Source organism: Typopeltis vanoorti, chromosome 17, assembly GCF_054136105.1.
Source record: "Typopeltis vanoorti isolate ZY-2024b chromosome 17, IOZ_Tvanoo_1.0, whole genome shotgun sequence".
Lineage (NCBI taxonomy): Eukaryota > Metazoa > Arthropoda > Arachnida > Uropygi > Thelyphonidae > Typopeltis > Typopeltis vanoorti.
The window spans coordinates 88807842-88821168 of record NC_143565.1 but is presented as its reverse complement, the minus strand read 5'-3'; the positions used below and the strand labels follow the sequence as shown (position 1 = coordinate 88821168).

General features: G+C 39.8%; 1 protein-coding gene across 4 annotated transcripts in view; it reads right to left on the bottom strand.

Annotated features, from left to right (window-relative positions):
- LOC150097613 (papilin-like) overlaps positions 1–13327 on the bottom strand; it is a 1184257-nt gene that overhangs the window by 934250 nt on the left and 236680 nt on the right. For 3 of the 4 annotated variants that reach the window (XM_090407770.1, XM_090407771.1, XM_090407772.1), the window contains one exon: positions 6023–6156. In XM_090407770.1, coding sequence (XP_090263896.1) covers positions 6023–6156 — 134 coding nt within the window. Of the gene's footprint in view, positions 1–6022; positions 6157–13327 lie in introns of those variants that run through there. The other variant, XM_090407773.1, reaches the window with a different exon arrangement.

Here is a 13327-nt window from a genome sequence, read left to right as displayed (position 1 = left end):
ATGGAAGTCGGAAGTTTTTCCCCACTTAGTTAGACTATAATAAATTTAGTTTAATCCTTTATCCAAGTGTAAGCAAACAAAGTTTGTGCCTGAAGTATCTTCAGAATTGAGGCAACTTGTGGTAAAGGTGAACCAAGCTCTCATCCCTCCTTGTCTTAGTATCTCCCAGGAGTGATGATAGCTTGGTCCACCTTTACCATGAGTTACCTCAGTCCTGAAGATACTTCAGGCATAAACTTTGTTTGCTTACACTTGGAAAAAGGATTAAACTAAATTTATTATAGTCTAACCAAGTGTAAAAAAATTTCCAACATCTTTCTCTAAATCCAGAGTAATTTAATAATACAGTGAGACACCTTTTGGCAACTTGTACAGGTAAATATGACTTCTGCATTGCTTCTGCCTTAGTATCATAACCTCTGGGTCTGCCTCCCACTGACGAGACCTCAATAAAGGTCGAAACCAAAGATGTCTGCAGGAGATGTGCTTTGCACATCTCCTTGCAGACATCTTTGGTTTCGACATCTCCATGTCGAACCCTTAGTACATGGAGATTACATCTCCATGTACTAAGACAAGGAGTGATGAGAGCTTGTTCCAACTTTACCATGAGGTGCCTCAGTCCTGAAGATACTTTGGGCACAAACTTTGTTTGCTTACACTTGGATAAAGGATTAAACTAAATTTATTATAATGATTATGGAAGGATGACATTGATTGAAGAAAATGGTATAAAGACAACTTTTGAAGAAGGGTAGTGGAGATACTTAATAATCAGTTCATAAAGGTCTTTTAATCTTGTGAATGTGACTTCATGGAGAGATTGAGAGCAGTTGATGATGGGGAAGAGAGACTGACTGTAAGTGAGCAAAAGGTGTGTGGGGAGTTGAGCAAACTAGATGTAAATAAGGCTGTGGGATTTGATAATATATCACCACATATTCTGAAGGAATGAGATGGGGAGTCTTTCACTTGGTCAAGTTCCTAAGGACTGGAAGGAGGGCAAGATTGTGCCATTTCATAAAGGAGGTGATAGAACTCAAGCATCAAACTATCGGCCTATCTGTGTGTCAGGTGTTGTGGTTAAGTTGTTGGAGAATCTTGTGAGAACTAGGATCCAGAGTTGGGTTGACAACAATGGTATTATCTTTGATGGACAGCATGGATTGCATGGATTTGCTAAAGAACTTAGCGTGCAATAGAACGCAGGATCTGTAACATCAGAAAAATGGAACATGTTAGAAACACTGAACTAAGAAAGAGATCATGCATAAAAGATGTGGTAACTGCAGTATATGAAAGAAAGATGAGATGGGCAGGTCACATAGCCAGACTTAATTTATTAACAGATGGACATATAGAATACTCAACTAGCAACCAAGAAAAAAGAGAAAAGTAGGAAGACCTACAAGATGAGAAGATCCACTAGTGAAATCTATGGGTATAACATGGAAGAGAGAGGCTCAAGATCGTTGGAGATATCTTTGTGACCTTTGAAACACAGGTCCATCAAGGGTCAAGGTCATGTTTTAGCAATCTACTTTCTTATTACAATAAGGTGACTACTTTCATGGACAGAGGACAAGTATGCACAGTAATATACTTAGATTTTGCAAAGGCTTTTGATAGATTACTGTATGATAAGTTGATAGTCAAACTGGAGTGGATGGGATTGGATATTAGATTGGTGCATTGGATTGGGGACTATCTGATTGCTATCAACAAGTTGTGTATGGGGAAGCGACATCCAGAAAAAGGAAAGTTACTAGTTGTGTGCCTCAGGGGGTCTGTTTTAGGGCCATTGCTGTTTAACTTGTAATATTATTATTATTATTATTATTATTATTATTATTACCCCAAGAACTCATGGAGTCAAAGACTCATCTGGGAGGTCCATTTATCACACACACACACACACACATCTCATCATACTGTGTCTTAAACACACTCAAACTCCTTGCAGACACCACACTCTCAGGCAAGGCATTCCAATCATTCACAACTCTGCATGAAAAAAACCTGCCTCTCAATCCCCTACTCACACCCTCTTTTGCACCAGACTCTGCAAATTACATCTTGTCAATCTTTCCTCATACTCAACATTCCAGAGGGCAGAAACTACCTTAGTCAGTCTCCTTTGGATCCTTTCCAACATCTCTTCATCCTTCTGAAAACCAGGTGACCAAATCTGGGCACAATAGTCCATGTGTGGCCTAATCAAAACCTTATACAACGGAACAAGAATCTCCCTACTTCTACACATCAGTGTTCTCCACATCATTTCCAGAAGCCTTTGTGTTGTCTTCACAATTTTGGAGATGTGTCTCCTAAATTTTAGATCCTTATCCACTATCACTCCCAGATCTCTTATTTCCTCTACTTCCAACAATATATTCTCACCAAGCATAAATTCTGCATCCCATCTTTGTTTTCCAAATTTTAAAACCTTACATTTTCCAACATTGAACTCGCATCCCCATTTCCGTGCCGAAACACTCAATTTATTCAAGTCTTCTTGCAAGGCCACAACATCTTCACTACACTTTATGGTTCGTCCCAACTTTGTATCATCTGCAAACAACTGAATATCTCCATCCAAATCTTCACCAATATCATTAGTATACAAGTTAAACAGTAATGGCCCTAAAACAAACCCCCGAGACACTCCACTAGTGACTTTCCTCTTCCTGGATATCGCACCCCTATACACAACTTGTTGATACCTATCAGATGGCCAGTCTCCAATCCAATGCACTAATTTAATATCCAACCCAATCTGCTCTAGTTTGACTGTCAACTTATCATGAGGTACTCTATCAAAAGCGAAATCCAAGTATATTACTGTGTATCCTTCTCCTCTGAGAAGGATACACAGTAATAAAGGAGAGCACTCACTTTACTGTAATAATTAAGTAGATTACTAAAATATGGCTCCCTTTAGAAAATCGATGCTGTCCATCAAAGATAATACCATTGATGTCAACCCAAGCTTCTCCAACAACTTATCCACAACACCTGACACACAGATAGGCCTATAGTTTGATGCTTGAGTTCGATCACCTCCTTTATGAAGTGTCACAATCTTGCCCTCCTTCCACTCCTTAGGAACTTGACCAAGTGCAAGACTTGTATTAAAAAAATATGTCAAGGCTGGTGTTAAGAAAAATAAAACCAGGACATCCTCTTAAACGATTCAACGATGACTTCTAAGGCCAGAACAGGCCATGTTAAGCCTAAATCCTTGATATGCATGATAATGATGATGATGAGGTGTCAACTCCCTGGCACATTCCTTCAGAATATGCAGTGATATATTATCAAGTCTCACAGCCTTTTTTACATCTAGTTTATTCAACTCTCCAAACACCTCTTGCTCACTTAGAGTCAGTCTCTCCTCCACATGATCAACTGCTCGCAATCTCTCCATGAAGTCACATTCACAAGATTGAAAGATCTTTATGAACTGATCAGTAAGTATCTCCACCACACATTCTGCAACAGCTGTCTTTATACCATTTTCTCCAATCAATGCCATTCTTCCATAATCATTCTTTCTTTTGCTGGCCACATATCGAAAGAACTCCCGAGGATTCTTTTTTGTCTTCATTAATTAACTGCTGTTCATACCTCTCTTTAGCTACTCTCACCAACCAAGCCCTCCTTGCCTGGTCTTTGTAGACCTCATGAAATTGGTTACTTCCACTTCTCTTATGCTGCCTCCACAATGCCCTTTTTCTCTGTATTGCATGCTTAATCTCTTTATTCATCCATCTCACACCTACCTTATTTAACCTTCTCACCCTTGGAATACATTTAGACATTGCATCTACTAGATAGTTTTTGAAAATCCCCCAAGCTGCATTGATCTCTTTTCCAGGTAACTCCTGATTCCACGCTACACCTGCAAGCTGTCTCCTGAGCTCTTCATAATCACCCTCCCCCTTGTAGTTCCACACATACCATTTTCTCACAGGGGTTCTCGCACTGCTGGCAACCACCCAAGTAATCACCTCATGGTCACTCTCACCAATTGGTGGATGATTTGACACCTCATTTATAATTATATCCTCTGATGAGATGACCAAATCCAAGACCCTTAATCCTTGTGTGCCCTCTGTTACATACTGTCTGAGGTAGTTATCCCTCAAAAACGCAAGAAACTCAGTTTCTTTACTTCCAGTTGACATCTCATCATTCCAGTCTATATTGCCATAATTAAAAGCACCCATAATGATCACCCTTTTCTTATTTGCTTGGCTAATTTGACTATACATTTCATTATCACCACCATCCACATTACCTGGTCTATAACAACATCCCATCAAGTATTTCATTCCATTCACCTCTATCTCACACAATACTGCCTCAAAACCACTGGCACTATTTCCATCTGGCATCTCTAATTTGTATGAACATAACTCTTTCTCTATCATCAACAGCACTCCCCCCTTCCTTTTTACCCCGTCTATCCTCACGAAACACATTATACCCTTCCATCTCTATTCCTGTCAGGATGTCATCCTCTTCCAACCATGTCTCACTTATTCTGACAATCTTTGGGTGAACAGATGCAATTAGTGCAACCATTTCATCTGCCTTGTTTCTTATACTTCTACCACTGGTATACAAATATTAATGATATTGGTGAAGATTTGGATGGAGATATTCAGTTGTTTGCAGATGATGCAAAGTTGGGACAAACCATGAAAAGTAGAGAAGATGTTGTGGCCTTGCAAGAAGACTCGATTAATTGAGTCATTGGGAATGGGGATGTGAGTTCAATGTTGCAAAACATAAAGTTTTAAAATTTAAAAAACAAAAAAGGAATGCAGATTTTATGCTTGTTGAGGATATATTGTTGGAGGTGGAGGAAATAAGAGATATGCGGGTGATAGTGGATAAGGATCTGAAATTTAGGGGACACATAGCCAGAATTGTGAAGACAACACAAAGGCTTCTGGGAATGATGCAGATGACACAGACTTGTAGGAGTAGGGAGAATCTTGTTCCATTGGTTAGGCCACACATGGACTATTGTGCCCAGATTTGGTCACCTGGTTTTCAGAAGGATGAAGAGATTTTGGAGAGGGTTCAAAGGCAACTGACTAAGGTAGTTTCTGACCTCTGAAATGTCGAGTATGAGGAAAGATTGAGAAGATGTAATTTGCAGAGTCTGGTGGCCAAGAGGAAGAGGGGAGATACGATAGAGACTTACAAGTTGGTAAGGGGTAGTTATAGGATTAATGTTGGAGAAGTTCTACATAAAATAGTGGGAGATAGGGGGAGAACCAGAGGTCATCGCTGGAAACTGTATAAAGAGGGTGTGAATAGGGGAGTGAGAGGCAGGTTTTTTCATGCAGAGTTGTGAATGATTGGAATAACTTGCCTGAGAGAGAGAGAGAGAGAGAGAGAGAGAGAGAGAGAGAGAGAGAGAGAGAGAGAGAGAGTGTGTGTGTGTGTGTGTGTGTGTGTGTGTGTGTGTGTGTGTGTGTGTGTGTGTGTGTGTGTGTGTGTGTGTGTGTGCGTGCATGCGCACGCGTGCGTGCGTGCAAAGAATTTGAGTGCATTTAAAGCACGGTATGATGAGCTGTGTGATTGATAAAATGACCTCCTAGATGAGTCTTTGACTCCATGTGGTCTTGGGGAATAATAATAATAATAATAATAATAATAATAAATGTCCACACATAAAATATATCAGAAAAATACGCTTCGTATCCATATTATTCCTATAGTTCCTAAAAGTTATATTAACATCAATGGACACTTTGCATCCATATAATTACTGATGCGTATACATGTCTACGCCAGTTCAATGCTTAAATGGCAGTTACTTTCACAGATCTTCCAATATACCATTTTAAACACAATTATAGAAAGAGAATATCTACAGAACAACATAAAAGCATTCCTTTAAGCATTTTTAATATAAACATTTAAATATTTTATTTATTCTTCCATAGGAAACTTTTAATAGTTATGAAATATAAGTTAAAATTTTTTGTATTCTGTTATTACCCACCATACAACTGCCATCAATGCAGACATCCAAGGAACCATCCTGATAACAGCGTGTTCCATCTATGACTTTTCTGGCATGACGATTGTAAAATCTTTCTCCTTTAGGCATGCAGTTCAGTTCACAAGGGTTTGATGCTATATAAAAAAAAAATGATTTCAGTTTCAATTTGAAATCAGGATAAAGGATTATTAAGTGTTGCTGAACTAACAACAAGATAGATATTAAATGTCATTTAAAAATAACAAATACATATCTGACTTCATTACAATGAACTTCAAATATACAAGTTGATCATAATTAAAGTATCCCTGCTTAAGGCCCTGTGGTGCACCATCCAGTGATCCAAATTATTATTATTATTATTATTATTATTATTTCGGGCGACTCCAGGAGTCCTTAGACTCATCGAGGGAGGCCCTAAACATCATGTCCACACAACTATGTGATTACATTCTCACAGTATCTATCATACCTTGTCTTGAACTCGTTCACCGTCATAGCACCCACAACAGACTCTGGCAGCTTATTCCACTCATTTACCACTCTAAAAGTAAAGAACCCAGCTCTAACACCCCCTGCTAACCACACTCTTGCCCAGCTTCCATAGGTGTCCCCAAGTTCTCCCACCACTTGTCCTGATCTCAAAAATATCTTCTGAATTAATCCTATAGAATCCCTTTAGCAATTTGAATGTCTCGATCATATCTCCCCTCCTCCGCCTATCAACTAGTTTCTGCAACCCACAAATCTTCAACCTGTTCTCATATGGTTCATTCCATAGACCTGTTATCATCTTAGTCACTCGCCTCTGGATTCTCTCCACCTCCTCCCCATCAAGAAGGAACCGAGGTGACCAAATCTGGGCACAGTAGTCGAGATGAGGTCTTATCAAGGCTCGGTACAGAGGTACAATAACTTGCTTGTCTCTGCTCGTCAAGGTATTTTTCAACAACCAAGTGAGTTGATGAGCTGATTTAGCTACTTTTGCAGTGTGCCCCCTAAACTTCATCTCCCTATCCACCAACACTCCCAAGTCCTTGGCCTCATCAATCTCTTGGAGTACAGTTCCACCAATGTGGTATACTGCTGCTAATCTTTTCACCCCAAAATGCATAACCTTACATTTTGTCACATTAAATTGACATCCATTCTCCTTAGCCCAGAACTCCAATCTATCTAAGTCATCCCGCAAGACTTTGACATCGTCTGCATTCGCTATTGCCCTACCCAACTTTGCATCATCATCAGCGAACAAATGAATTGTTCCACTTAGATCCTTCCCTATATCGTTAATGAACAGATTAAACAGCAGTGGTCCAAGAGCAGAACCCTGCGGCACACCACTAGTCACAGGCCGTCTTTTGGACTCTACTCCTGAATAAACTACTCTTTGATATCTCTCCATCAACCAACCACCTATCCACCTCACCAACCCTATATCCATTCCCATATGTTGTAGTTTACGGATTAGTATTCCATGTGGTATCCTGTCAAACGCCTTTGCCAGGTCCAGCAGTATCACTGTAAACCCATTTCCCTTATCCAGTTCAGCCGTCACCTTGTTATAAAACTTGAGCAAGTTACTGAAGCATGATCTACCCTTCACAAAGCCATGCTGTCCCCTGTACAGTATGTCGTTTTCATCAATCCATTCCTGTATTTTTCCCTTGACTACTTTCTCTAAGACCTTGACAACGACTCCTGATATGCTGATCGGTCGGTAATTTGCAACCGTAGTCTTGGATCCTCCTTTATGCAGTGAAACTATTTTCCCCTCTTTCCACACCTTCGGGACTAAGCCAGACCTGAGACTCAGATTAAACAACATGGTCAAGGACACTGATAATTCTTTAGCTGCTTCACGCAAGACCTGTGCCAGTATACCATCCAATCCCACAGATGTGTTCACATTAAGGTTCTGTAATAGACTAGTCACCTCCACTTCATTCATCACTATTCCCGTATAAACTAATGGTTCCTTCATTTTTTCAATGTCACCACCTGGATGATATGCTTTTGCAAAGTGCGCACTCAGTAACTCCACTATATCGACTGATTCAGTGACCTCCTTACCATCGTCATTCCTTAAAATCATTTTACCATGTACAGTTTTTTTCTTGCTTGCAGCATATTGAAAGAACTGTTTTGGATTCTCTTTTGCTTGCAAAGCTAATTTCCTTTCATAGTCTGCTTTTGCTTTTTTTACCACACTCGTTACCTTTCTGGCCTGCACTTTATACCGTTCGTGTGCCTGCAGGTCACCCCTTTCTTTAAATTCCCTCCACAGTTGTTTCTTTTTTTGCAGCTCAAGCTTAATGGTGTTATTCATCCATTTAACCCCTACTTGTTTTACTATTCGGACCCTAGGTATACAATCAGCCATTACCTCCTGTAAATGCTGTGAAACTTTGGAGAAATACATTGTGCGTTATGTGGAAGCAATATGTAAGGCGGGGGAGGGGGGAAGTAGTTCAAAATTCACAACCAGGGGCATTATAAACACCAAATGCATGGAATTTACATTGCATGCAACTCGACAGGTGCCAGGAGGGTTTAAAAAGATGGAAATGGGATATTTCCCTTCATTCTGGTTGTTAATACAGTGATGGCACTTACCTTATCCCAAAGTGCTTTGCTCATGAAGATGTACCTACCTGTGCAATTGCAATGCTGTTGCTGCACTCTGCATATTTCGTCACATGAACAAATGTTGACGAAGTCGACTATCTTCATCTGCTCTGTGAGGAATTATTAGTCATTTTGAAAAAATGGGATCAGTGGGAGTTAGACCTGGAAGAAGTCGCAAACTAAGTTCACAACAAGTGAATGATGCTACTACTGCCATTGTGGAGTCAGCCATGAATAACAGCATTAGTTCCTCCAGTGCACGTGCTTTATCGAGACACATGGATTTGCCCTTACATACCATCTAGAAAATTTTATGGAAGATTCTGCATTTCTACCCATTCAAGATAACCCTGCAAAGGAGTTGTGCCTGCAGGACTTTGAAGTTGAATGGCATTCGCTTTCACATTCCTTGCTTAAGTGCTGCATGACCGTGGATGATTTTGTGGGAGATGAGGCTCGCTTTCACCTGAATGGAGATATGAATACCCACGATTGCTGGGTATGAGCTAAAGCTGCATGCAATCCAACAAATGCCTTTGCATTCACCCAAAGTTACTGTCTAGTAAAGGTTTACAGCTTTATTTATCATTGGAAAATCCTTCTTTGAGGACATTCACCAGTCAGGTGCTGTGACCTACTCAGTTACTGCTGAAAAGTATTGTAATATGATAAACAATTTTGTTGTGAAATACAGCTACAGCAGTACCTGTGCATGGATTCAGCCACTTTCCTGCACCTTCCACACATTGGTCAATTACAGGAGCTTCATCAAGAACATTTCACAGAAGCCAGACATCAGCCATGCGTTTCACAGTGAATGTCACCTCATTCACTTGATCTGATCTGATCCCCTGTGACTTCTGGGGATTTCTCAAAGGCAGGGTTTATCTGATCATCCTGATAAACCTCATAAAGCACAAAAAGACAGCATAATGGAGCAATGTGTGCAACATCAGTACCAACCAGCTGCATTTCTGCCGTTGAAGACACTGTACCAAAAGGATGCTACCAATTATATATATGCTTTAATCTTATCCAAGTGTAAGCAAACAAAGTTTGCGGCTGAAGTATTTTCAGGACGGGCAATTCGTGGCAAAGGTGGTATAACTTCTCATCACTTGCCGGTTTCCCTGTATTATGTGTGGGGTTACTTCTCCAAAAACTCATGATCCCCCAGTCACCCAACAATGAGTGACCCGAAGGATCTTTTAACTCAGCAACAGGCTCACCCCATCACCGAGAGGAACTCTCAGCATTGGCTCTACCAGTGACAGGCCCACCCTGCACACTGAGCAGAGCTGCTCATATCTGCTCTGAGGGGGCAACAGCAACAGCCGACAAGCAAAGTCCTACTCCAAGCAGAGCCACTCATATTTCAGGAAAAGCACCATCCCTTCTGCACAAAAGCACATCCGTGAGAGCCATATCCAGAAACAGCAATAGCCAAGCCTCAGTTAAGACTTCATTGGCTACAGCATTGCCACAACCACGTCAGCACAAACATGCATCCATGAGAGCCAGACCTGGAAACAGCAATAGCCAAGCCTCAGTTAAAACTTCATTGGCTACAGTCTTGCCACAACCACTTCTGCACAAAAGCACATCAGTGGGAGTCAGACCCATAGGTGGTGATACTACCTCTGGGTCTGGCTCCAGAGGTGGTATCACCATCTCTCCAAAAGGTAGTACACCTTTTGGCAACTGTATCACCAGAGGTGGTGATATAGTTGCCAAAAGGTGTCACACCTTATTATTAAAATTCTCTGGATTAGAGATAGTTGATGGAATTTTTTTCACTTGGTTATGCTACCAATTATATATTTAGTTGAATCCTTCATCCAAGTGTAAGCAAACAAAGTTCGCACCTGAAGTATTTTCAGAACTAGGGCAACTCATGGCAAAGGTGGTATAACTTCTCATCACTTGCCTTAGCATCCCATAATGCAAAGCACATATCCTTATGGGTATGTATATTGCTATCTCTAATCCAGAGAATTTTAATAATAAGGTATAACACCTTTTGGCAATTGATATATGGAAATATGACTTCTGCATTGCTTCCACCTTAGTATCACCATCTCTGGGTCTGGCTCCCACTGATGAGACCTCAATAAAGGTCGAAACCGGTCTGGGTAGTGACCCTCTCCATAATGCATAGTAATATACATACCCATAAGAATATGTGTTTGCATTATGGGATACTAAGGCAAGTGATGAGAAGTTCACCTTTGCCACGAGTTGCTCCAATCCGGAAAATACTTCAGGCACAAACTTTGTTTGCTTACACTCGGATAAAGGATTAAGCCAAATATATAATTGAAGGTAAGAATGGTTCAGAATCAAACAGCAAATACAGTGGTGAGGTTTATTTGGCTCTGTGTTTTTTTATGCAATTGCTTCCCATGAAAGGTTGTAAATCCAATTTATATTAGTCTAATAAGTGGGCAATGTATTTTTTAAAATTTTTAATAATTTTGTATACAAAAGTTAATAAAATTTATTATTTATTTTACATATTATTATTATTATTATTATTATTATTATTAGATATCTCCATGGAGTCAGAACTCATTATGGCAGATTCATCATTCACAGAATTTTCTCCTCATTCTCTCCCCTCCTGCACCACTGTACTGAAAAAAAAAAGCTTTCAAAATCAGGCTGATAAAAGCCCTTTAATAACATATATTCTTCTATCACATCTCCTATTTTCTGCCTATCAGCTAGTTTTTAAAGTTCACAGACCATCATTTCTATTCTCATAGGAAGTATTTCATAGACCTAACACAACCTTTATTACTTGCCACTCTGACACCTCTTCATCTCCACAGAATCTGGGTGTCTAGATCTGCCTGCAGAAGTCCGTGTGGCCTTATTAAAGCTTTGTTTGGATAACAATAACCACTTTATCCCAGCTTGTTGGTGTATGTTCTTCAACAACCATGTAATCTGATGTGTTGTTTAGGCTACCTTTGCAACATGCCCTCGAAACTTCATCTCCACTATCACCCCAAAGTCTCTGATCACCTTCCCAAAGTACATCGCATTACACTTGGCCATATTAAACCGACAACCATTTACCTTTGTCGATACTATCAGTTTACTTAAGTCCTCATACAGGATCTCTGCATCATCTCTTTATTTACTTCAGTTTGCTTTTTCCAATTTAACATCAGCAGCAAACAACTGAATCTTTCCTACATCACTGATGTGCAAATTAGGACCATGTGCTGAACCCTGTGGTACACCACTGGTTGCCTGCTTTCTCCTGGACTGACTCCTCCATAAACCACTCTTTGATATGTACAGCAGCCACCCTCTAATCTAAATCAACAGATTCATATCTATCCCCATTTGCTCCAATTTATTCAACAGTGTTCTATGTGAAATCCTGTTTAATGCCTTTGCAAAGTCTAGAAATATCACTGAACAGGCATCTTACTTATCCAACTCCATTGTCATTTTATTATAAAAAATTAAGCAAGTTACTAAGGAAAGATCTACCCTAAGGCAAGCGACCAGTAAACACAAAGCCTATCATACCACTCCTTGAACTCATTCACCATTCATGCTCCCACCACTGTATCAGGCAATGCATTCCATGGTGAACCACCCTCCATGTAAAGAAATCACTCTTCACCCTCTTGCTCATGATTTTCTGTTGCAACTTCCAGGGATCTCCCCTTGTCCTTGCTCCTTCCCCCTGTTCCACCAAACAAAAGAACTCCCCAATGTCAACCCTGTTACTACCTCTTAACAGTTAAAAGGCTTCAATCATATCACCTCTCCTTCTATCTACCAAACTCTGCAGTTCACATTCCCTCAACCTATCCCCATAACTAACAATGTATATCCTGATATCATCTTCGTTATCTGCCTCTGCACTCTTCCATGGATAATTTATCTCCTTGAAATCCTGGGGACCAAATTTGAGCACAATAGTCCAGCTGTGGTCTGATTAGGACTTTATACAATGAGATGACAACTATTTTACCTCTAGTGGTCAGCATCCTTCTCAGTATTGCATGCACTTTGGGTTGAAAAGGTTACATACTATGTACCACATTAAGTGGTACAGAAAACAGCACTTAATTGCAGGAAATTGATAAAGCAGAATTGACATTGAGTGGAATTGCACTTGTGATAATGGTGGATGGAGATTTAGAGTTCAGAGGACATATTATAAAAGTTGGTAAAATAGTTCAAAGGATTACTTGGATGTTGAAAAACACACTAACAAGATAGGGGGGTTATTATTCTTATATATAAGGCTATGATTCAGCAGCATCTTGATACTATGCATAGATTTGGTCCAAAAATTGTGAAAGAAAAACTGGAAAAAATGGACTGGTTCAGGCTAAATGGATATTGTAAGGATCAGATCATATCAAAGAAAAGCTGTTTAAAATGGTACAATTATAGAGTGTCAATGGAATATTATGTTGAGTAATACACAGTCTGCATTTGAATTCTAAGTCAACAGAATTCAAAAGGTACAGGAAGACGAATTGATGTTAAATCAGATGTGACACAAGAATGCACATTATATCTACTGTTAATCACCATTAATATGGATCATATTATGAAGGAAATTGGCATTAGGCCTAATAATAAGTTGGAGAAATTCAACTCAGCTCTTTACTCTGTGTAGATAATGTTATACTCTTAAATAAATCC